This window comes from Lonchura striata, chromosome 1, assembly GCF_046129695.1.
Source record: "Lonchura striata isolate bLonStr1 chromosome 1, bLonStr1.mat, whole genome shotgun sequence".
Lineage (NCBI taxonomy): Eukaryota > Metazoa > Chordata > Aves > Passeriformes > Estrildidae > Lonchura > Lonchura striata.
The window spans coordinates 84,462,995-84,488,721 of record NC_134603.1 but is presented as its reverse complement, the minus strand read 5'-3'; the positions used below and the strand labels follow the sequence as shown (position 1 = coordinate 84,488,721).

The following is a 25,727-nucleotide window of genomic DNA, read 5'->3' as shown; positions in this document are numbered from 1 at the left end:
AAAACTAATTTTAGTTTGTCTACCAGACCTATTGGGTTTAAGCAGCTCTATAAAACATGTCAGTTTCTGAAGAATTATCACAGCTTTGATTCAAGACTATGGTGCCTTTGCATAAAGTTCCTCCCCTCTTAACACTACATTTCCTCCTAAGAGAAAGAATATGCTTCTGGTTGCAGACTCTTCCATTCGGCTTTATCTTGTGTATTACCTGCAAGTTTTAACATTCAAGCTCTACCTTCCTTCCAAAGAAGAAATATAAGCTGGGCTTACCACCCAGTCTGAGAAGAACCATGATTCTTTCCTATTATGAGCCATATTTGTAGCCCTTCAACCTGATTTTAAGAAGGGACAGTGCTACAGTGAAACCAATTACATAAACAATAATAATTATGAGCAAGCTGAAATGCAGCAGTAAGTCCAGTGTCCAGTTATCAGAAGGGACTTACTATGTTTTCCTTGCCTTGCTATATTTTGACAAGCCATACATTTGTTGAGCACTCCAAGCAGATCACGTTACAATAAACTTAAGTCTTCATATTCTGTTGACAGTAGTTAATTATTACCAAGTAATAATTAACCTGACCTGTAAAATACTTGAGTATTTTTAGCTGCACAGTAAACAGCATCTGCCATGAAGACTTCAATCACAGGATTTGCATTATCAGGTAGGAAAAAGTAATTACACTCAATAGTAATTACATACAGTAGCCCAGCCTTCCATGATTAGGTAATTTAATTTAGTTTAAACACACACAATGATCAAGAATCTCAAACAATTTCAGAATAATCAAAATTTACAAAAAATTTACATGTGTTATTTGGAACATATTTAAGAGATTAATTATGGTTATTTCAGCTATTTCAAGACAGCTGGAAGTATTTTATATCACCAAGAACACTCAGAAGTAAAAGATTTTTAACTTTAAAAATTAACTTTAGTTAATTTTTAACTCCAAATAAATACTGAAATTCTGAGAAAAGAAGCTTTCAGATTTGTTGTCAGGAGACTGATTACATTTTGGGAAAAACATTACTAATACTCAGCTTAGTAGAGCTGACTCGTGAATAAATGAATTTATACAATTGCTGTATCATATATATAATCAAGTTTAAAGTTTAAATTAAAATTCAATTGACAGGAATCACTTAAGTGAAAAATGTTTATTTTTTTTCACATCAACACTAGTAAAATAAAAATGTTTTCTGTGGTGTTATGTAGCAGAGTGTATCAAAACAGATATTTAGCCTTTTTTTTGGCACACAGATAATGTAATATTAGAAAAAAAAACCTAGGAAAAAGCAGTGAAAAGAATCCAGGGAGATAGCACTTTTGTTAGTGACTAGAGCATGACTGGTGTCTTGTTAGCATAACAACTTGACTCCATCATGTTGACACAGTCATCTGACTAAATGATTAAAAGCACTTGAGCTGTGCAGATTCCTTCTTCTCAAGCTAAAGCCAGAGCTTTAAAAAGAATGAATGGCGGAAATATTACTTCTTGAGAGTCAGGAATTCTGCTCATTTCTTTGCAGCATATTGTTTAACATCACTTTTGGGGATCTACTTACCATGAAAGGTACTCTGAACCAAACTATCATACTGGGGAGCGTGCTTTCAGTTAAGGGGAAGGAATGGAGAAGTCAAGGTATTTTAGTGCATAAAGTTATCTGGAAATGTGCAGTGCAAGACTTCACTGTATTTTAATTTGCCTACAGAACGTTAAGATTACAGCCAGGTAAAGCAGAGAAACCTTTAGTACTGTAAACTGTGGTTGCTGACACTACTCTTTTGCTACTAGGATAGTGCAGTTAAGTAGTCCCTGATACAACTTTACCTTCACGTAACTGGGTTAGAAAGAACAACACAAAAAAACATGCACAAAACAAACTGTGTGCTTAGATGGTACAAAAGAAGACAACACATGGCCCTAAAAGTAACTTCCCTGACCTAGCAGAATTTGGAAGTTAGTACATACTCGCTATACAAAGAGCTACCTAGAACACAGAAGAGCTTGTCAGGCAGACCACAACTGCAGTCAAAATCATTCATTGCTTCTCAGCCCTCAACTGCCTTAGCTGCAGCACCTATTTCCCAGTAGATTACAGGATGGGAAGCAGATTGGACCAGCTCCTGTAGCCTTCTGAAGACGATACAGGTCTGGGGAACTAGAAAAGAAGAATGTGCCATTGAGGCACATGGATGGTCTGAACAGTGTAGTAGAAAAAGGAGTGAAGACAGCATTTCAGTCACAAGCTCTAAACACACTCTCCTACCCAAAGGAACGCCTTCCACCAATTTTACACTAAATAGCCAGCCAGCCAGATGTTCCTTAGCAGCTGTGAAAAACTGCAGTTGAGGTAAGAGGAAAGACCTTCCGCAGCAGCAAGAACTGAAGCACATACTAGAACTGAGCTGGTTCCACAGGTCTTTTACTAGTCCTTCGCTAATTTTAAAATTATGAGTACTCCTGTATCTCTGCAGTCATCTTTTCAGTACCTCAGACACACAGATTCTTACAGTCTAATGACTTTGTGCATTCCAGCTGGACTGTAGTAACTCCTAAATACATTCAAAAGCCAGCCATCAAGAGAAATGGATGCAAACCCTCCACAGACATTACTGCTGTGAACAAATACATAATCTTGCACTTGGCACCACATAAGCATTCATCAGTTAGCACCAGCATCTACAATGAAGGAATGTTCCTCAAGCCACTGGAACACTTAGGTGTTCTTAAGCTATTGTTCTCTAATGCCATGCTGTGATACACCTTCTCCTTTTGGAGTACCGTGATAGTGCACCTGCTAAACTGGGACAACAACCCCCATAATGGTCCCTCTATGTTCTCTCGTTTAGTGGGATACAGGTGGCCTGAAGTATTATAAACAAGAATTGAACTATTAACTTCCTTCAATATTCAGGACTGAATTCTTAGCTCAGGGAGCAAACAGCATGTACATATTTCTTCACTAAGAGCATGTAGAAGGTTATACTATGAATTAATTCTGCACTGATGGGTTAAAAACAATATGGATTTCTGTGTCTGCTCAGACAGCAATACTGTTAGAAAACACAGTCAAGAATAGTGTCATTTTCAAAACACATTTTTATCTATTTTTCAAAAACCAGACACCAAGTAGTTCTCAATAAAGTACAAGAGCCTTACCCTGAAGACCTAAAACCTCAAATAAGGCCATGACCTATCAGTTAAGGATTTCTTCTTTGTATGTAGAGCATATTAACAGAAAAAAACAGAAACAATTTCATATCACACTATGTTATATTACAAGGAAACTAAAGATGACTAAGTCAAATGCTATAGCATCTGCAACATAAACCAGCAAGCAAGAAATTCTTTTAAAAACCCACCCATTTAGGAAACCTTCCTCATACCTCCTCTTCACAGCAGTCAAATGTATTTTTGGGACAAACTACCTGGAGGTTTCAGGTAAAATGAGACACAGGTATACTTACAGGTGATTTTGTGAAAAGTTACAACTAAGGTATTGCAATATATCCTTTATTGCTTTTAAATGAGAAATAGAAGCTACAGCTTCTGCAGAGATAGCTCTTCATTTATGGCTTTAATGCAACTGATCTAATTTTAAACCCAGGCTCCAGATACTCACTCCCCTAGGCCAAGCTCTTACAGGTGCTGGTAATACCAAATACAGTTTTAGGCATAAAAATAAGACAGTTTCTCATGGTAAGCACAGTAAGCTGCAGGAAAAAGTTGCCTGGTATGGTGTTGATCTGCAAGCTCTTGGAGGATAACAAGTTGCACAAACATCTGTTATGAGTAAGTTAACTTAGACAACCCTTTCCTGGAGAAGCATTCTGTACAATCTCTAGATTCTCTTCCTATTCTACAGATTTATATAGAAACTTGAAATTCATTTAATGGTAATTAAAATAACTTTACAGATATGCTTGACCCTCACTGAAACAATTTAGGATTTTCTCACAAAACTGAGAGGCTTTTAAAAATTCAGCATGTGTGTGCATTATTGACTCCTCCCTAATGTGACAGAATTTTCTGTTACTGCTCAAATAGTCAAATACCATTTGTGGTGAAACATGCAATTTCAGATGAAAATAACGGAATGAAACAGCATCTTAATATCTTAGCTCTCATTAATAAAAGAAACTCAAAACTTAAGTTTTGTCAGATTCTTGACTCTTTACTGGAATTGCAGGAAAATCCAAGAAATTTTAATCTGTCCAAAATCACAGCAAATCAAAGCTGAAAAAATGGTTCCTCTAACTGGATGATTAAAGGCTTATCAGGAGAGCTTCAGGGAGCAGGTATAGTTTTTTCTACTAGAAACAAATCATTAATCCCATTTTTGCAGTAGATTTTCTAATTGGACTTCTAAAAGAATAACATCTCATAACGCACCCTTAAGAATAAATCTTCTACTTCCTATTTTATATGAGGACAACAGGATGAGACATGATTTCTTTCAGTCCTACACATCTATATTATTAGGCTATGACATAGTGACAGGTACAGGTATTCAGCAGATGTGTAGGCTTACAGGATAAGACATCTCCTTTTTGATACCAAAGCATTTAAAACAAATTTAAACAAAGCATATTCTTCTGAAACAAGAGACAATGTACTTTTCCCTTCATTAAAACCTATGAAAAGTGTGTCAAACCCTGAACTCCTGCAGTAACAAAACTATTTTTTGTTACTGTTAAATGGATCCTCACATTTTTTTCCTTCATGCACTGTCAATTCTGATCAGATGCAGAATCAGCAAAATTAATTCAGTGTCACCAACCTTTGTTGTCTGCAGCTATAAATCCAAGAATGTTTTCATGACGTAGCATAACTGTCTGATAAATTTCTGCTTCTCGAAACCATGATCGTTCTTCTCTTGAAGAAAATATCTTCACAGCAACTTCTTCTCCTCTCCACTTCCCCCGCCAGACTTCTCCAAAGCGACCCTTACCAATGCTTTCTTGAAGTACTATAGTTCTTGCGATTGTTCTTTGCACAAGTAAAGGTAAACCTAAAAAGATTTTACATTAACCTTAAATATCACTCTACAGAATAAGTACTTATCCCACATACTGAATACGAGATCCTATTTCTGTTAGGGATTTCTCTTAGAATGAACATACTCTCCAAGATTTTAACTGCTTGTTGAGGACTGCTAGCAAGCACATAGGTAAGATTCTGCCTTCACTCTTAAAAAGCTGGCTAACAAGTACTCATGGAGATTATGCTACAAACTACTTCTATGGTTGTCAAAAGCACAACACAAACTTCCTTTCAGTTAGGAATGCTGTCACTTTCTGAGCCATAGAGTTTTATTTAAATACAAAAAAGAACCAATAATGAGACAGTCAGGACCAGGTTTAGGGTTTTTTTTTTTTTGGTTGCTTATCAGTGATGAGTTTTTTCTTTATTTTTGGAAAAAGGATCTGCCCATAACTCTCTTTGCAAAGCAATTTAAGAGCACTTTTGCTACTGATTAATTTAGTTGGCTTGTCACTAGATAGTCCATTTCTAAGTTAGTAAGCACATGTATCAGCAACACCAACCACTGAAAATCCTCACTCATGCCCAAGTGTGCCAATAGCATCTTAGTAATCCTGAGTCACTGTAAAATAGGAAAACATCCCTGTAATGCAAGCTTCCCACTTTAGAGGTCATTCTTGTGCATCTCACTATAATTATAATTGAGAAAAATGTTTACACTCATCAAGGTTTTATAGCTTTGGAACGTTCACATGCTTTCAACACACATCACATCTTCAGTAATTTTATACAACAAGCAGCACCGGCATCCCTCAACCAGGCTGGGCTTTTGTTTATTTTAAATCTTTCCTGTTGGAACTACAGGGCTTGTCACTGGATTCCACACTGATACTACACTGCAGGATGAAAACATCAGCCAGGTTATCTGCTTACAATAAGCTCTTTTTGAATAGGATTATTTCACTTTAACCAAACACTTTACAAAGTAATCTGTTATTCTATAATCACTGCTCCAATATCTGACAGAACACCTGCATTTCCTTATGTTATAGAAAATAAATCCTAACTAATAGCTCAGATAATTAATTCTTGTCCACCTTTGGACAGTCTTTGCTAACAGCAGCACTAGAAGAACATCTGATCTGGTTGGCAGCATTGCCATACTTGTGTCTCAGTCTGAGAAGAACAAATTAAAACATTGCAGTGTACAAGAAAAGCTCCTCAAAAATTCTAGACCTACAGAAATTTTCTGTATGGTCTACACTGACAACATACCTACACGAAGATAGGAAGGAAAAAAAATGCACACCATACCAGCAATTTAATCATTGTCAGGTGCTGTAATACTTTCTATTGCAAAAGTTAAAACTTTTGCTCTAATAGTCCTCAGGTGAATTGTGCTGCATGCCCAAACTATAGAGGCTCTTCTGTGAAGCCTAACCTTCATTCTCTATGTACAGACTTTTGAAATGTAGAAGAGGCCAGACTAAAACAACCACAGGACCAAATTCAACCCTGAAAACATAAAATTTGACTTGATTGGTCAGAGAAAGTTTCTTCCTTAGAATTTATGCACTACCACAAAATCTATAAGCAAATGTCAAATAGAAGCTGATTCTGTGTACCTGAAATGGGTGATAGGCCATACAGTTGTATCAGAAAAACGTTTGCATATTCCCACATTCAGATGCACTGCTCTCAACTTGCTGCACCTTTTATAGACATCTCTCCTTTTTTAACATCTATGTCCAAGGATATCAGCTATCTGCTAAAAATATATAAACCTCTAAATGTTCTAGACAGAAAGCATTTCAATTTCACATTACAAATTCCCATTCATGACATTAACATGTCACTGTAGGATAAAAACCCTGCTGTGATCTATCCATTTACTCCTGTATTTATTTTTGTAATATTTACAAGATTCAACTTGCTTCTGTTTGTCTGAAACTAATCTTTCCCTTACTACTGCTTCTTCTAGAAGACTGGAATCCATATTTATCTTGCATTCATAGCAATTCATTACAGATTCTGTTGCAACTGAGCAATTTCCTCATTTTGCTATAGAAGAAACACAGCCCTGTATCACCAGGAACTTGAGCAACTGCTGTACTGTAAACCAGACTGCCCGAAAAGCATCTCACAGCAATCTACAGCCTCAGCCTTTCACATACACATTGGGCATGACTGTACTCCAAGCTCTTGGATACACCTTCTTTTAACTGTGCATGAAGAAAAATGATAGCCAGTTTGCCAATTGGGAGAACAAGAAAATTTGAGCCCATATTAAATTCAACAACAGCTCAGTGTCTGACACCTTGTATTTAGGTCATCCTTGACACCATGGTCATCTTGATTTATTCCTGAAACCATCATCATTTTCTTATATCATAAGGCATCCTCAAGCCTTCTGAAAGTTCACAAAAAAAATAATGTTCATTTTCTTTTCCAAATATTAAGTGTACTCTGATTAGTTTAGTGACTTTCTAATACATAAGGAGTTTGTAACTAAATTAGATCATTCAGCAATTAAGTTCTAGAGCACTACAGGTAGCCAACAAAAGCAGCTGCTAGAATTTTGTTCTTGTTTATAAGTCTTTACACAGAAGACCTCCTCTGATGAGTAATAAAAAGCCATCATTCCATGAACTGTGAAAAATCTTATTCCCTTCAAGCTTGTATGAATTGCAAAATAGTTTTTAAGAAGCTTTATAATAATTTCAACTGATTCAACTTTGCATTGATTCCTGTGACCCTTTAGATTTCCAAATAGCTTAAGTTCCTGCTGGAAGTCGCCTACCAATACTCTCCAAAACTTTTCCTTGTTACAGACAATTCTTCCTACTCCCTTGTAACTAAGTGATTTCGTCATTTGTGAGTTAAGACAGTAACAGATGGGCGTCCCCATCTGTCTATGCAATATGTAGTTGATATTTAGAGATCTACATCATTATCTGAAAATCATTCTCAGCTCCAAGAGGCTTTGAAATCCTTCTCTTAGAAGCTGTAGCTTTGCCAGAAGGATCTATTTTAGATGTTTCATTAATTCTTTTCATGGAGTATCTCCTTATTTCAGGTCTTGCTCGTCATAGAACATAATGGCAACACTAACGTTAAGTCAAGAACAAATAATTAATAGCAGCTTACTATTCATCATTGCAGCAAATGAATCCTACTCCCTTTTGATCTGAACAGGAAGCTCATTTTCAGAGTTCTGATTATTTCTCTGTTTTATACACTTCTCATCAGAGAATACTGAACCAACAAAATTGGTAGAATACTTTTTATTCTACTATGAGCTTTTCTGGTCTCTCAGCAGGAATTTAAGAGTAGAACATGGCTTTTGTGTCACCAAATGAAACACTTCCTTAGCTGTGCCTCTTGGGTCTGGATTATTTTGCTCGTTTTATACATATTCATTGTGTTTTGGCAACCTCTTGTCCCAACACCACCCCTTTCAGATATTTTAGTTTCTGACAGGGTTAAGTACTGTTTTAACTAGCAGCTGTGACTTTTCTCCTTCTGAAGACCCTTTTCTCTACCCCCAGTTTATTCCATAAAGATACAGCCATCTCAACTTTAAATGTCCTTTACCCAAAGTCTGGATTAAAATACACATTTAAATGAGATTCAAATGCTGCAGGCATACTGCAGGACACACAAAAGTTATAAAGTGCTAGGGCACTGTGAATTTGTATAGTCATTGATTGACTAATTTTGAGACAAAGTTACACATGTCATTACAAATATACACAATGCCAACAGTACAGAAAGCAAGTACCTGAAGCATCTCCTATTTCACTGTCATAATCCAAGTGAAGTAGAGAACACTAAATAAGGCTAATACTGGTCTTACAAACAGCTCAACAATACGGAACTCACTGCAGCTGAAATCAAAGATTCCTTTTAAGGAAACATTCAGCCTTGCTTTACAGCCTTTCAAGCATAAAAGCAAATTAGTGAAGAGGCTTCCTTAGGGATAAGTCAAATTCAACCACATTTGTTGGTTTTGCTCCTTGGATGCATTTACCAGTAGTCAATGCTCAAATACCATAGTAGGTCAGGTGCTCTGGGAGTCTAGACCAGCCTGAGTGCCCTGAATTCAGCTGAGAAAGCTTAGCAATTCCCTAGCACACTCCTTTTACTTAATGAGTAATTTGCAAATAGGCAAGGGAAAGGGTCAGTAGTTTCTAGCCATGTGTTCCAGAGGAAGAATTTTAAGTTTCTTCTAGCTTGTATTCTCTGCTTTTCATGAGCTTATTTTGAAGGAGTACTTCCAGAGTTCTCAAACAAAAAAAAAAAAGAGGTTCGGAATCACCACAGGTAAGAATGCCAGAAGAAAAAATGGGAGGATAATTCCTGATAATGAATGAAAAGATCAATTAACACCTAAGTTTGAATTTCAATTAGAAATTGCTTTCAGTCTTCCTTAAGAAAAGCCCAGATCTGCAGACATTAAGTAGAAAGTGTTACAATTCTAATAGTGTAACAATAATATATATATAAAATCTCTTTCGATTCCAGAATATGTAAATCTCTGACTCACCCATATTATCTGTATCTCTGACTATTGCATACCCCTCCTAGAGCAAACATAACTGGAGACCTAAGTCCAGTACTTGCATTTATCAATCTCTAGCCCAATATATTGGAAGTTCTGTTAACCACTTTCACTATCTGACTTAGTTACTCCTGTTAGTAAGTGAGAAAATTTATATAAACACAAACTACTAAAACTCCAGTTCTAACCAGAGAACAACTTACCCTTATCAGTATCAAATCTTATTGGACACACAAAAGCTTTCTCAGCTGAAACATACTGACCTATACACCTAGTGCAAACTCACCTTCTTTAGGGAAGATATTACTAAAATTAATTTTTGATCTAGATTTTAAACATGTCCAGCAAGTTTCATTAATTTTATTTGACAAAGCAATGGACTCTAAACAGTTTAACCAGTTACCATCCTTGGAAAACAAAAACAACCTAGATGCTTGGGTTTTGTTGCCTGAATTTTTTCTGTTCTGGGTAAATAAAAGATACAGCAGTTGAGAACCAAACACCATATTTATTTGTAGAAAGTATCCTGAAAGAGCATGGATGTTTTAACACATATGTTTGAAAGTAGCAGGAATAACTTTCAGTATTAAATTTTTTAAATTTTATGTAGTAGAAGGTTGCTAAAAGCTTGCAGTACACAATTTGACATCTCTTTCCCTATCACAGACCAAAGATCAATTAATTCATGCAATGATTTACCTGGCACATCATCCCCTAACAACACCTATTAAACTACATTTCTATGACACAGAGCACCATAATCCTATAAGCAATTAACAAAATAGCTGAAACTCTATGCAGTGAACATACTAATGCCTCATCTGCCCAGAGCAACACCTCTTCAAGCCAGAATTAAAACAAAAAACCCACAAAATCAAGGCACAGACATTCATCAGACATGGTCTGCATATTGAATCCATCCTGTATACAGAAATGCTATTTGCAATTGAAAAATATCTTTTGTAAGGAAATAACTGTCTACAATAGTAACTCAGAATATTCTTCATACTCCAATAGCTACATCTATAAATTAAGTTTCAATTTAAAGCTAAAAAATATCCTTCACAAAATTATCTAAAAACCACAGAAGATGGTTGTTTAGATAGATTGCACAGAACAAAAAAGGTAAATGACAGCCTTACAGAACACAAAACGTTTACAATAGATGACCGCAATATTCCCTGAATTATATAATTTATATAAATTTATATAAAAACTACTTTGAGAATGATAAGAAAAGGCAGCAATAATTCAGTGTTTCTTTCACTTATTTTCATACAGTCAATCTTTACTGATATTGACTGAATGTATATGGAAGTTTCTTTTCTAGTATGATCTCCAGTTAATTATAAGTTAAAGCAGTTGACGATATTAAAAAAAATAGATGTCTTACAAGGCTCTTAAGCACAGAGTAATTACTACTAGAAATGTCACATTACCTGATCCAGAACCTGAAGTTGTCATATCATAAATTAAATCCTTTAAAGTGGTTCCTTCTGATATAAAGGGACGATCCAATGAAGGGTCTTCTTCACTTGGCACACGATGATGAATTACAGTACGATTATGACAAAGGTATAGAATCAACATCAGTGAAATGCAGACAAAGCAGACAGGTCCAGCAATGACAGCAGCCAGTTCCACAGGTCCTAGGTTAGAAGCTGATCTTTCTGGAGTAGGGCCTGAGAGTTAAAATAAAAGAAAATGATAAAAACCATTGATTTCCTTTTATTCTACTAAACTTATAGTACCCCACAGCAATACTCAAATTATTTTAATGCATTTGTTAAAGCTTTTACACAGTAACTTTTTTCAGAATCAAAGTAAGTACTACAAAGAACAAAAGCTATGTGCTCATTTACACTTTTCATTTAAGTCTTCAAAACTGTCCCTAACATCCCTATCCAGAATATAACTCTTGTTCAAATATCATGAAATTCTCTTTACAGAATCTAAGTTGTACTTTAAACCTTCAAATTTACCTACACTTCCACTCTTACAGAATTTTGTTGGAAAAAAATGAAAAAAAAAAATCAAACAAACGAAAGAGTAAAAATCCTAACCCCCTTACCTGGTGTTGGAATTGGAAGTTCTACTTTATTGCAGAGAGGTGTGTTACAGCAATGAGACACAGTATGGACTCCATCTCTGGTGGAGGGGGAACAAACAAATGGCCTGTCTCGGGGAATCAGATCAATTTCTGCTATGCACATACTGTTGCGCATTATTTTGTCTGCAGTTCGAGTTACTGAGGCAAAACACACTCCATCTGTCATACATGTAAAGTTGTCTTTTGTACATAGCTGGCAGTAACACTCTAATTCTGCATTGAGAAAAAAAAAACCATTCATGTTAGTATTGGTACATGTTCTGAGTTGAGAAGCAATTTGAATGACTAAAGAAATACAAATTCAGAATGCTAGGAGGCTGTTTTGCTTATATAAACACAGAACAGCAACACTAAAAAAGTACTACAAGGCCTTTTAGTGGGACAATAAAATTGGAAGATGAGCAGAAGAAAGTAATATTTAGATCGGAAATCATCTCTCTTTACACAATAATGTATTAAAAGACAAAGGTTAAAATCCTAGCTGTTGTCCAGATAAAGAAGCACCACTACAGTTCCTCCTACTAATGTTCTAGACTTTCGAAACAACACTGTATGCAAGTCTGCTATTTTCAAACTGAATACAAATAATGCCTTTTTTATCGACAATAACCACAGGTACAGCTTAATAAGTGACAAATTGGATGCTGCTGGTTACCTAAGATTAGTATGTTATGCATTACTTGATGGTTTCCATTTTGTGCCAAAAGGGCAAATACCAGCTTAATCCTCATTAAAAACCAAACCCTGCCTGATCCTTTCACAGAAGCAGAATGTGGTTTAGACTTATCATTTATAAAACCACAGGGAAATGCTTTCTTCCATTACTCAAGGTGGTGATTTACTAAAGCTATAAATTGCAGTAGTAAAGGAGAGGGCATGGAGAAGGAAGCAGGAATGACAGGCTAATCATCCTAAGATGATCAGGTTTCATTCTTCACATTGCAGAAGTTCTTGAAGAAGGAAGACTACTACTCCTAATTTCTTTCTGTACGCCTTTCTGCATTTACAGCACCAAAGCCATGCAGAAAACAGTGCAGGAGCAACAATGAAAGTATCAATATATCTTGAGTCCACTTGTTCAACTGTGAGGAGGGGAAACTGGCCTAGAACTTGCATACGTGCACACAGAAACATTAAAATACAGAACTTAAACGAATTTAAAATCTTCAACATTTATGATCAAAACAAAAAAAAAATGCCCTGAGCCATAAAAATAGTCTCTTTCAGGGTTAAATACAAAAACTCATACCAAAATAATGAGGATTAACAGGTGGCAATCAAAAGGTCCTCCTAATCTGAAATCTGGCATTTCACCTAAATTAAAGAGTTTACTATAACCATATGGATTGCCTTGGATTTTACACCCCTTTCTGTCACCGGTTATCTTGGATTTAAATAAATGGCAATCTGATCTCAAATACATATGTATGTAATCTCAAAGTTTGATTCCTGAGAAACATTTTCTTAAAACACCCCCTTCCCACAAGATTTTGAATCAAACCGTATCACTGCCAATCATCTTCTACTGTTACTGAAGAGATTTGATCAAATTCTTGGGACCCACTATAGAAAGATAACCCTGTTCCAGAGAGATTCACCAGCACACAGACCAGTCAGAAAAAGGGAGAAAGAAAACCCTACAAATGGGTTAGAATTTTTTTTTTCTACTGTGAAGATTATTGAAAAAAATAATTAGAAGGTAGATGAAATGAGAACTGGCATTCAGGAAGGTAAAGCTTAACAGCATCACTTCTTGCACATCTTTCCCTGCCTCATCAGGGAAGTAAGGAAAGTCTTATTATAGACTTTAGAGTTTAAACTTATAGTTTAACTACAAGAAAATGTAACATTTATTTTCATGTTGCTGTCCCTTTGGTAATTTATGCCTGAACAAATATTTCTCAGTCTATCAAAACCATTAAAAATTTCCTAAAATATTTACACACACTATTTCTTTCAACTTTTAAAGTGAGCACACCTTTATCTCACTTGTGACTTTCACCTACTTAAACAGTAATTGTGGCTCATCACAACAGCACATGCATCGGAATGCCCAGAGCAAGAGATTCAGTGAGATATAATTACATTGAATCACTGTGCAGAGGCCAAGTTACTTGAAGTGAAAAATTACATTTGGGTTGCCCTTGTTACACTTATTAATTTTCCTGGTCTTGTGAAGCTGCAGACACACTGTTCCAGTCATGACTAAACAAAGCATTTTGTGCCCTATCTTTCTCAGTCACTTTGTTCCCACTTCTCTTTTGCCATAGAATTCCCACTTAGTGCAATTTGATAAAATTTACACTTTCATTCTTGTTTGATGCCACCATCTTCACCATCTCCACCATCTCCTGACAAGACACAATTCACTGCCACACATATCGGAATGATTTCCTCGGCATAAATAAATCATTAGTCCCTTCTGAAGCTACTCTCCCCCTCCCATAAGAGGCCTAAACAATGCCTAGTCAGCTGAATAGTAAAGCTTCTAGGAATACAGGTTTTTGCTGCTCTCTAGTGGACACACTCTTAAAAAAAGAAATAAAACAGCTCGTTAAAAATGCTTCAGTCCTCTTCCAACTCTGGCCACTTAACAACTCTTCATGCCTTCCAACTCGAGCAAGTAACAATAGAATTTCCATGTTTTAGTAAAAGGTAGACTAATTCAGCATTTTCAGCAACAATCCATACCAAGAGGTAAAAATATGGAATCAGAATATCCTTGCCCATATCTCATTCGCCAGTTATCTGTGTGTAAAGAACATAAACTACAACTACACGAACACATCATAGATGAGATTTAACATCAGCATGAGGTGTCAATGACCAACTAGAGTTAAATTACTTAATTCCTATAAGGAAGCATTTTCACTTATAACTGATATAAAAGAAAATCCCATACTGTTGTCCTCTTGGAGATCGAATTTTTTGCTTTTCATCCAAGTAGTTTCTGTTATTATCAAAGAAATGTTACAGTAATTTAAAAAACTCGGACAGAAATCAGTCATATCTCCAAGTTCACTTTAATAAATACACACATTTCTATTATGGAATGATAGCAGAAAGGGATGAGAAACTGACAACTCTGATGTAAGCTGACCTTCTAGAGCCAGTAATCTCTCAGGGAAAATGCATTTCAATGCATTTGGTAAACACAGTTTAAATCTACTACCACGAAAAGCACTTTAAAAACTACTGAAGAAGAGTAAAAAAGTACTCAATCCAATCTGTCCTTGGCAGAGAACTATTTTTTAAAAAAAATTATTATAACAGTTTTTGGATTGAACCATTAGCATGAAGGTCCACTACCGACTAGTTAAAGTTCATGTCTGTTTAAATGATACAAGGTTGGGGAAATGACAATACAAACAGATAAACAAATGCCCTGGAAATCATACAATCAGGGATGTAGCCAAGAGCAGAAATTGGGTCAACACAGCAATGTAGTTCCTTGTGCATTACATTTTGTCACTGCCATTCTACATAGTAATTTCTGCTTTTTGAGACTGACTACCCTAAAAGAATCAGTGAGACAATGCTGTTGTGAAAGTGAGGGTGTGTGCATTATGACATTATCACATCGTACAAGTTATCAACAGCATATTTCTCATATCACAAGATTAACATCTTGTGTTGAATACCATTACTTGTGTAGTTGCTCAAACTCCGAGTTTGACAGTTTTGCCTTTCCTTTACCAAGTCTCTCTTGCATGAATGTTGCAGTCTGGAAGCCCCCAGTGAGAGTAAAGCAAGCTGGCTGCATGAATGAAACCCTGAAATTATGCAGCTTGACAAGACTTAAAATTAGCTGGCCGAGATATTAACACTACATACAAAATGTGAACAGAGAATTAAGTACACTCTAACCACTTAACTTTTACAAATCTGAATCAAAACCAGACTGTTACCTACTGAAACAGGTTTTTTTGTATATGCTGTCTATCTGAAGAAAGAAAATTACTGAAAAACTTTTTTAGTTACATAAAACCCTATGAATCACTATGTAACATTTGTTTACATCCTGCATCACTTCTTCAACCAGACAGTTTAGCACAGAACACCACCTTCAGCCAAAGAATTTATAGATGGAAATTTTAAGCTGAGACATTGTCTTCCAAAGGATGCTAACAAGGAGCAGTACAGAAGTTAAAACTTGTGAAGTGCTCTAAAAAAACCTCAAACTCACATCTTACTGCAAACAATTAACAATTTCACATTGTTAATACTTTATTTAATACTATATTTTTGCTTTACAAATTTAAAAAAGACAAATAGTCACAGCACCCAAAAGCAACATTTTGCTAAAAAAGACACTTCTCTTGAAGACATTACCACTGTTCCTACATGAATATTACAAATTTTGAAGCCAAAACGTCACCAGAAAGCAGAACTTCATCAGAAGAGCAATCACAATTCTTGGTTCCATAAGATGCAGAGTTTCGAGGGAATAAAGGAGCAAGGCTATTATGTGCAAGAGACAAAACCACATTTTTAGGGATATGAGCAAAAGGGTTTCATGCTCACTGGTAGCTCTTTCCCTGTCCAATAACACTTGCCAAAGGAAAAAAAGAATAATACATAACAGTGCAAATGTCAGCTTCTGAGTCTAATTCAGACAATCGCCTCAAACAATACACCTGACTCATCTCTGAACTCTTTTAGCTCAAGATACAAAAAGGTTTCAATCTTAAAATATCTGGGACATAGGTACAGTTTTTAAAATCACAATACTTTATGGCCTCCACTAACACATTCTTCTCACAAAGGCAATAATTAAAAGTTTCACTGTTGTAACAGCACCGGGTATCAAGTTTTCAGGAAAACTTTCACATAGATTTCATCCATCTTCCTTCTTGCAAACAGCAGGTCTTGTCAAACAAAGTGATGCACTCAAGAAAACAGATAAATTACTATTAAGTACCCACAACTTGTAAATAGCGATAAAATCTTGTGTAAAATCCCAACTTCACAAAAGTGATATTATATTCTGTGCAATGTAGGAGCCAAATGGCACTTTTAGTTTTCTTGACATCTATCAAAAACACTACCCAGAGATATATGTTCATGCCTCTTAGAGCATAATACAGTAACAATTTGTTTCTTCTCTGGTAGAAGAATAAGCTTTAAAAAAACCCAAACTAACAGAAGAAAGCTAAATTTAAAAGCCCAGATCATAATTTTACAAGCATTATGACAACAGAAGGATCTTTATTTGTACTTTTAAATTTATTCCACCATATTAATCAGATTGTTATCTTTATTTGCAGTTAGAAGCAATTGTCTGAATTCAAGAATTTTCAAGTGGTGACTCCCCAGAACTTCAGAAGACTAAAGACTATGGCGTACACAGTGAAAACCAGAAAGCCTATTTTCAGACTCTGTCTTAAAAATTAAGGCTGTTCAACTGTTCAGCTAGCTGCTGGGATTCATTACATACCTGACCTCCATATAAACCGTATCACAAGATGACTCATCCACACAGTAACACCAGCACATTGCAGAACAGCCCCAGCAGAGGCAACCAGAAATTGCCCAACTTCTGTCAACTCACAGTAAGAAGTACCAGTACCCAAATCATACCTTGAACTACTCTATCAACTTAGACCATAATGTTCAGGCAAATTACCTGCCTCACCCATACCAGGGCCTCTGGATGAGCTATGGATCATGAATCCTGGATTTCTTCCAATTCCATTGAACAGAGAGGATTTATCTTTTATTAAACAAAAGGTAGCACACCATCACTTCCACCCATAAGGTTTTGTATGGAAGTCTGTTGCCTTGTTTTCACACAAAGCTTTTAGACCTTAATTTCATGCTTCAGATTAAGGGAAAACTGTTGGATTGATGGGAGGCATTAAAAGGGAAAAAGTTCAAAGCTCAAATTGAACTAAAATTTCCTTCAACTACTAAATTGAATGTGTTACATAAGAAAGCTTTAAATTATTAAAGCCTGCCGCACCTTTTCAAGAACATAAGAACAACCCATGGGTAACTTAAGCTTATTTCAGTGTTTCCACATCAGAGATCTTGCATCGCCTTCAGTAAGAATATGTGTGATTAACACTACATGTTAATACAGCAAGTGATGCTTTAAGTAGCTTTTTTTTCACCATGACTACCATTTTAGATTGAATTATATACAGCATGGTATAGATCCAGACTGAGGGATTTCTTAAAGCTGTAACCGAAAAAGTTGTGGTGCTTCTCCACTTCCTTTTTAAAATCCAAAGCAATATACAATCCATTAGGCCATATGTCCCAAACTGCTAACCGCAGAACAACCTGCACATTCAAAAAAAAAAAAAAAAAAACAAAACGAAAAAAGAAAACCACCCAAATCTTCCATTTATGAATGCTGTCAAGCACTCCCAATGTTTCTTGCACTAGCTCTGCAACAGCATAGTCTGATATCAAATCTCTCGCAAAAAAGCACAGGTACAGGAGACTGGAGAACACAACCGTTTCGCTGTACAACATTCACCCGAAGATTTCATTTCCACACGGCTCGACCCGCACCGAGCACACAGGCGAGGGCGTGCTGGACCAAAAGTTCGCCTGTCCCCCCAGCACCGTGACAGCAGCACACGGTGCTGCAGCGCGCAGCACAGCGGGGGCAGCCCCCTGTCACCTCCGCGACGTGGGACATTCAACACGTCTCTGCCCCGCCGCTCCTCCCGGGCACCACTACGAGCGCCCTGCGGCGGCCCGGGGGCTGCCGCTCCCGCCGCTGCCGGGCACCCCGCCCGGGAGCTCCCAGGAGCTGGCGGACAGATAGACAGGGGAGCTCCGGCAGCTCCAGGAGCCTCAGCTGCCTTCGCGGGCCAAGGCCACACGCACCCCCCCGGGCGGACATCAGGATAGAAAGTTAACGCGGGCAGACATCGCCCGAAGCGCTGCTCAGCCGGGCCGAGGAAGTAGCGGCGGGGCCCGAGGGGACCCTTCCCGCCGCCCCTCCCGCGGAGCCGCCGCCGCTCTCGGCCAACAAAGGGCCGAGCGGTCCCCGCCGGGCTCGGACACCGGGGGTGGGGGGAAGGTGACTCCGCCCCAGCCGGCCCCTCCGCCATGTTGTTGAAAGGAACCGGCGGGGATCCGCCGCCCCCCGCCGATCTCCCCACGCACCCCCACACGCCGCTCCGGACACCACCGCCGCGCCCGCCGCCTCTCTCCGCTCCCGCGCCCCCCTGCGCACTCACCGCCCACCGCGGGGCAGAGCAGCGAGGCCGCAGCCAGGCACAGCAGGGCCCAGGGACGCCGCCGAGTAGCCGCTGCCATGTCCTGGCCGCGACTCCCCGGAGCCGGGATCCGCCTCGCGACGCGCGCCCGCTCCGCCCGCCCAGGGACCGGCGCGGCGCCCGCGCTGCGTGCGCCCTCCCGGCCCGCTCCGGCCGCGAATGCCGCCGACGCGGCGGCGGCGGCGCCGCCTGATTGGTCGCTGCGCCCCGGCCCCGCCCCGCGGCGGCCGCGGGCAGCCCCGACAACAACAGGCGGCGGGAGCGGGGCGCGACCTGCGCGGCGGCGGCGCGGGGCGGGGCGGTGGCACCCCCTCCCGGCGGGTGAGAACGGCAGAGCGGCCGCTCTGTCCCCTCGATGCCGCTCCCGAAGGGGCTCGAGCGGGCTTGGAGTTTCCCTGCGTCCGGGTGCTGCGAGAGCGCTCGGGTTAGCGGCTGAGGCGCTGCCAGCAGCGAGGAGGGAGCGCTGGCAGCGCTGCACTGCGCGGAGTCCCGGGAGCATCGGCTCCGATGGAAGGCAGGTGCGGGGGCCTGTGGGCAGCCCTCGAGTTGCCTCCGGAGAGGAGGAAAGCAGCGGGAGCGGAGGAATTGCTCCTCCTGGGAGGCGCTGCGAGTGGGCAGGCGGAGCGTGCGGAGCCCCGGGCGGTCGCGGCGGGGCCGCAGCGCAGGGGCAGCTCCCGCTCCTTGCCCGCGGCACGGGACCGCCCGGCGCTCCCGCGGCAGCCCCGCGGCCGCTCCGCCGTCCCGCAGCGGAGGGTTTTCCCTCGCCTCAGCGGCAGTCTCAGCGCTCAGCTCACAGGCTTTGTCCCCGTGCGAGGGAAGAGCGGTGCCAGGCGACAGGTGTAGCTGCCAGCTTATTGCACAGCCTGCGCTTAACTTCAGGAGTTAACTGGGAATCGCAGACTCGTGCAGTCCGAATACCCGTCGGAGGTACACCTTGAATCTTAAATCCTGGGGCAACTAGGATGTACCTCGTGAGGAAAATGACCGTGACTGAGGTTGTTACTTCTATCCACCACTTTATTAGCTTTGCATGGGTGGCAGAGTAGGAGGAGAGGCTCTCTTCTTCCCTCTTGGGATCAGGTAACGATTCTCCCAGCAGTTACCTGATTGCTCTGGGAATCCGCCCCCTCCCCCCCCCCTCGCCCCCCCCGCTCAAATATCTGACTGTTGTGTCCAGACCCTGAATCAGTTCAGAATCTCTCAGCATATGCCTTTATACTCCTTTTGTTGCTTATTTTGCATGGAGTGTGACCCTCCCGTCATAGGCAAAGTCACAAAGATCACAGGTGTTCTTCCACATTACTTGCAGTTGCTCTTGCAAGCCCCGTGCCCTGTCTTTGCCAAATGGTGCCTTCCCAGCTTGCAGTGCTCAGGACAGCACCCTTCCCACTCTCCAGGACCACATTCACTGTCACGGCACACTGATCTGCTGCCTCCATTTTACTAGCAGTTGTTCAGCCAATACTGCTTTTATAAAAAAGTCTTGTTTCTCCTACAGTACACTTCACCTGGGTAAGAATTTTGATGTCATAGTTCAAAGTGAGGTAAATATTTATTAATTAATTCTCTTTCTGTTTCTCTTTGAACAATGATCAGTGTCATGCATAAACATATCCTAGTTATATTTTCTCTCACAAAATAACATTTTAATGACATGCACTTAATGTCAGATGTTGAACCAAATGTCTGGATTTCATATAGATTCATGCTGTAATGAACTACTGAAGCTGACAACACCAGGCAAACATGTTCTTAGTTATCCATACATAGAAATATGTAGAGGGCTGATCCTCAACTAAATGTATTAGCGTCAGAAAGAAACACTGAAGCACTCAGTTAAATTTCTCAAATCCTGAGACATCTTTTAAATTCATATTGAGCATTGAAACTATAAATTAAGAAAATTATGCTCAGGGGAAAAAAATCTACTATTCATTTCCCCATTGCAGATCTCCTGGGTTTAGGGATGGGTCACAGACTATATCTCTGAAGGAAGGCAGAGACCAGTAAGCAGAGCATGCTGAAGGATTTCTTTTCAGGGCTCCAAGTTCAGTTCTATGTGGAACATTTTGAATTAACATCCTGAGTGACATTTGGCTGACAGACACAGAAAAATTAAAATAAATCAATAACTTGCTGGTATCAACTCACCAGCTAAGATGGATTCAGGTCCAATAGTGCCAACTACAAAGGAGTTTTTTTTTGCCAGGCTTCACTCTTCTTCCATATCACTCATGAGGTAAAGACCACTACAGAAGAAATACCTAAAATTATGTCATCCCCTGTCCTGAAGCCTGGGTACCTCTCTCTGATCTTATGTATGCTAGATGTAAAAGCCAAAGTAAATGTGGACAGAAGCATAGCTACCAAAATGGGTTCTGCATGTCCAGAATCTCCCCGTTTCTCGCTATTTTTCCACATATCCAGGTTCTTAGGACTGCCTCTTCTGGTCTTGATTAAGGCGGGGTCCAAGAACTTCTGATTATGATACAGACTCTTGATATTCAATGGGCTCTGGTAGACATTTGGGTCTTGTTCTTGTTGGTACCTTCCCCTGTTAGCTCCCCCTTATCACTGTAAGATTCATCCTGGTGTTTTTCCATCATCTTTCTTCTGCTGTTACTCCTGCTGTAAGTTCCCCTTTTCCAATATTTAGGTCTTCCCCTTCCTTCTTATGAGCTTCATAACTGCTTTTGGTGCAGCAGGAGCTTTGCTCATCTGGGCAGTACCTGGCTTCTTTAGGGGGGGCTATAGGAGAGGTACTTGGATTCACTGGTTGAGATGCAAAGTAATTCATGTCACATGCCCTGTTTGGTAACAACAAAATTACCTTTGTTTTTGCTATAAAAATAGAGCAATTAAATAAAAACGACAATATAAAAATGATGACCTGAAAATATTTAATTCATTGGTTCCTCCCTATGTCTGCAAACAAATTGAATGCCAGTCCAAAGGTAGTGAGGACATCTTGATGCTTGCATCTTACGATTTTCATCCTCTAAACATGCTAGTTAGTCAAGTGGGGCTAAGTCAGAAAATGACACAATCAGTGAAACAGTTTCAATATATGCTTTCCTATAAAGTGACATTTTGTTTAAGAAGAAAATAACTGTTCTATGATCACAGATTCTTCAAAATTGCAATAATTGCTTGGCCTTTTCCTGCCAAAGCATGAAAAAACTATTTCACAGTACAAATCTGCCAAGTTCAATAGAAAACAATGCATGACCATTGTATGGTTACGACATTTTAACTGGATGAATTAAATATAATTTTTCAGTATTTCCTGTAAAGGAACGCTTAAAAGAACTTCTTACGAACTGCAATCCTCAGTGCTTACTGAGGATGGAAATAATGTCATCAGTGGACATAAATTTAAAAGAACAGGCAACCCCCCCATTTTTCCTAGCCTCATTTTTCTAATAAATGAATGATTTCATAACATAATTATATTCCAATTATAGAAATATGCAGCAATAATAATAATTTTTTTTAATGCAAGGTAGAACACAAAGCAAGGTGACACAGAAAAACCAAACTATCTGGATTTATGAGATTTGTTTAAATCATCAGATTGGTTTTTAGACTGAGTAAATCAGGTTATTACACAGCGAATATCTGCAATTTAAACACTGATTAATTTCTTTCTTCTGTACTAGAATGTGACAGTCATACACATGCGCAGCACCCACAGGGAGAGAGAATGAAATAATTAATCTTTACCTAGGGCTGCTTTTATTTTCTGCAAGAATTATTGTCAGTGTACGAACACTTCTTATGGTTTTATTTTCTCTTCTGGAAGATGGAAAACAAAATAATTGCAACTGCATGAATGTTTCAAATGGAACTCTGTACTACTGGAACTCTGTACTCCACAAAGAAAAAAACTATGTAGGGCATTGAAATAAAAGACATTTTGGAAAGGAGCAAGTGGATAGAGAGACAATTATACAAACCAATTTGTTCTATAGGTTAGTCTTTGAGAAAGATTTATAATATGAATATAATGATTTAGTTCCAAAAATGGGAACCAATAAATATTTTTTCCCTTAGGTCTTAAAGTAAAAATATATGGAATTGTGATAGGAAATAATATTAATGGTGATGACTAAAAGTTTTATTTGTCTTTTGGTTTAGAAGGTACTGTATCAGGCTAATAAATAATCTTTCTCTCACAAACAGTGTATGCACAATTAGTCCTAAAGCAATAAAAATGAAGGTGCTGTAAAAACTAAATTTTTACAGCTTTCTATCCCTAATAAGTAGCTAAACGTTACATTTGTTTGTTTGGAAGAACTATTCAGTGCATCATGATAATTACAAATTACTTTGACCAAGGAACTTAGCAAGAGGAAAAGTACTGAATGTGTAACATTTACCAAAATAGAGTAAGTTACTGAAAAAACCCCAACATTGCCCTCCCCACCTAGCCCTTGATTTTTGGAAACAGTTTTACTCAAACTGGGACAGAAAGTATCAAAGTGCTTATTAGTGTGCAGTTTCTGGATGTACACAAACCAGAAGTTTCACAAAGGCCTGTGATCTTTCTAAATCAGAGACAAGCAAAAGAAATCACTTTTTTGAAGTCACTGCTTTATAAAACACTCAGAACTAGTCATTTCATAACCTTTTCAAACATTGCCTGATTTGACTCATCAATGTTTCCAGAACTAAATACTGTGAGATCTTAGTTATTGAGCACCCAGTTAATTATCTCCTTTAACTGAAGGCTAGTTACAGTTTAAGGTGTATGAAGCCCTTTCTGCTTTTAATTCACTGTGGAACACTTTATATCCCAGGCTTACGTGCTGGGCAGCCCAGCAATGCACCACATCGGGATGCAGCTGCTTGATCCCTGCAGCTAACACCCACCTTATCTCCCAGATAATGGATTTGTGGGCATGGCATAGTGTCCTAAGTTCTTTAAGCAGATCTCAGTGACAAGAATGAAACCTCTTAAACTTGGTGTTTCATTCTAGCTTGTAGAGTCCATCAGCTGTCAAGCTTGTTTATTACATGTGTCTTGATGCAGCTTCACTTGAAATCAGGTATGATCTACTCAAAGAGAGCAGTGTTGACTGTAAGTCTCCTTACAGAGAGATCTGTAAGAAGATCTGATTTATGCTGAAAGTAGGGAAGATGCATATAGTCCAAGACATGCTGCTAAACACAGCAGTGACTAGGAAGACTAAATAGCTTAGGGAGTGGCTGCCAGAAGTAAAAAGGCTGACATCAAGCATGTCTGGAAATTACTTGAGACTGTTTGTCATTATCTGTTTGAAGGCCTTAATTGCTGAAGTAACTCTCTAACTCTGCTAACTCTGAAGTGGCAAGGGCATCTCACCTACAACTACAGCAAAGGATACTTGTGTTAAAGTAGCTTGCCTCTAATTAAGAAAGTATATTTCTTTTCTTGGTGTGGTACAGGTTTTGCGGGCTTGGATGCTACTCATTCCAGTTTGATGGTGCAAGTAATAACGCATATCATTCTGCTGCTCAAGGGAAGTAATTTTCCTCCAGAGACTGGACTCAGTTTTGCCTAGAGTGGGGAAAGAGCACCTTTTGTAACCCAGCAAAAGTTAATGTGTTTCTGGCAATGCACAGATCATGAGGTTTTCCTACTGTAATTCTCTGTGTACCCATTAGCAGGCAGGCATCCTGTGGGCTTGACAACCTTGATTTCTTCTTCCATGGAATAAAGGCTCATAGCAGACAAGAACCTTCCTAGAGTAGGAAGTGGGAACGGTGATGACAAGCTGCTAAGACCTAAGACCTAAAAATTAGTTTTGGGGATCTAGATCACAACTTGGATTAAATATCAGTTATCCTGGAAAAAAAAAAAAAAAAATCAAGTTTTTTAATAAAACTTCTACTTTGTTGTTAAAACAACATTTTGTTCAGTAGAGTGTAAACTCAATAAAATAAAATAAGATATGAGAAAATAATATTTAATGAATTAACTAATTAAAATTAATAAAATAATATTTAATTCCTGACATTGATTTATTAACCCTGCAAACTGAAAATTAGAGAAAACAGAGGTTCTTCTATCACATGCTATGGGAACTGTTTGCTTTGCTTCAGTTTTTTTAGACTTGATGCATATTTCCCATCCACTCTCATTTTTCAGTGCATGTGGCTGTAGGCTGCCTGAGGTGATAGCATTAAACTTTCTATCGCAGTTCAGGTTATACAAGGTTGTTTCAAAATCCTGTTGCTGTAGTCTCTCTAAGCAGTGTTTTCTGTAAGTTTCCAGTTGTTCATTTGCAATCAATATCTAGAGTTCACACTAAAGGTGCTGCACCCTGAGCAGTCCCAAGAAAATGGTATGCAATTTTTTTGTAATGTGTTGTAAAAAGGTGTTTTTTCCTTTAAATTAAGTAATAGAGTTTGTACCTACTCAGGAATAAAAACTGAAGAAGACAAAAATAGGCTAAATATTTATTTGAATAAAATGACAAATTATGCAGTGATGAGAACAATGGTGGAAATAATTTGTAGAACTTCATTCTTTACCAGCTATTAAGTTTCTAACTATTCTCCAAGAATATGTAATTTTGAGATTGCGCAAGTCTTTGATTATTTCTACATTTCCAGGTGACATTATTAAAAGGGAAGACTTTTGACACTGGACCTATATAAAAACAATAATTCATGCTTTTTTCAGGTCTGAATTAGCATGGGAATTCTGCTGAACAACATTTTTCTGGTTGCAAATAACAATCACTTCATTCTGTTTCTCAGAATTCTGCTTCTCTATTACAGCGGTCATTTTCCATCAGACATATCATTTGAGTGTAATTCTAAAGGTTGACTTTTACCCAGTAAGT

General features: G+C 38.7%; 1 protein-coding gene across 1 annotated transcript in view; it reads right to left on the bottom strand.

Annotated features, from left to right (window-relative positions):
• The window catches only part of TGFBR1 (transforming growth factor beta receptor 1), a 34,349-nt gene extending 15,326 nt beyond the window's left edge, over positions 1-19,023 (bottom strand). Inside the window, exons 1-4 of the mRNA XM_021553408.2 lie at positions 18,859-19,023; positions 11,624-11,875; positions 10,992-11,234; positions 4,789-5,019 (exon numbers count right to left, since the gene is read on the bottom strand). Coding sequence (XP_021409083.1) covers positions 4,789-5,019; positions 10,992-11,234; positions 11,624-11,875; positions 18,859-18,937 — 805 coding nt within the window. The 5' untranslated portion in view covers positions 18,938-19,023. The remainder of the gene's footprint in view (positions 1-4,788; positions 5,020-10,991; positions 11,235-11,623; positions 11,876-18,858) is intronic.
• Between the last annotated feature and the right edge of the window lie 6,704 nt (positions 19,024-25,727).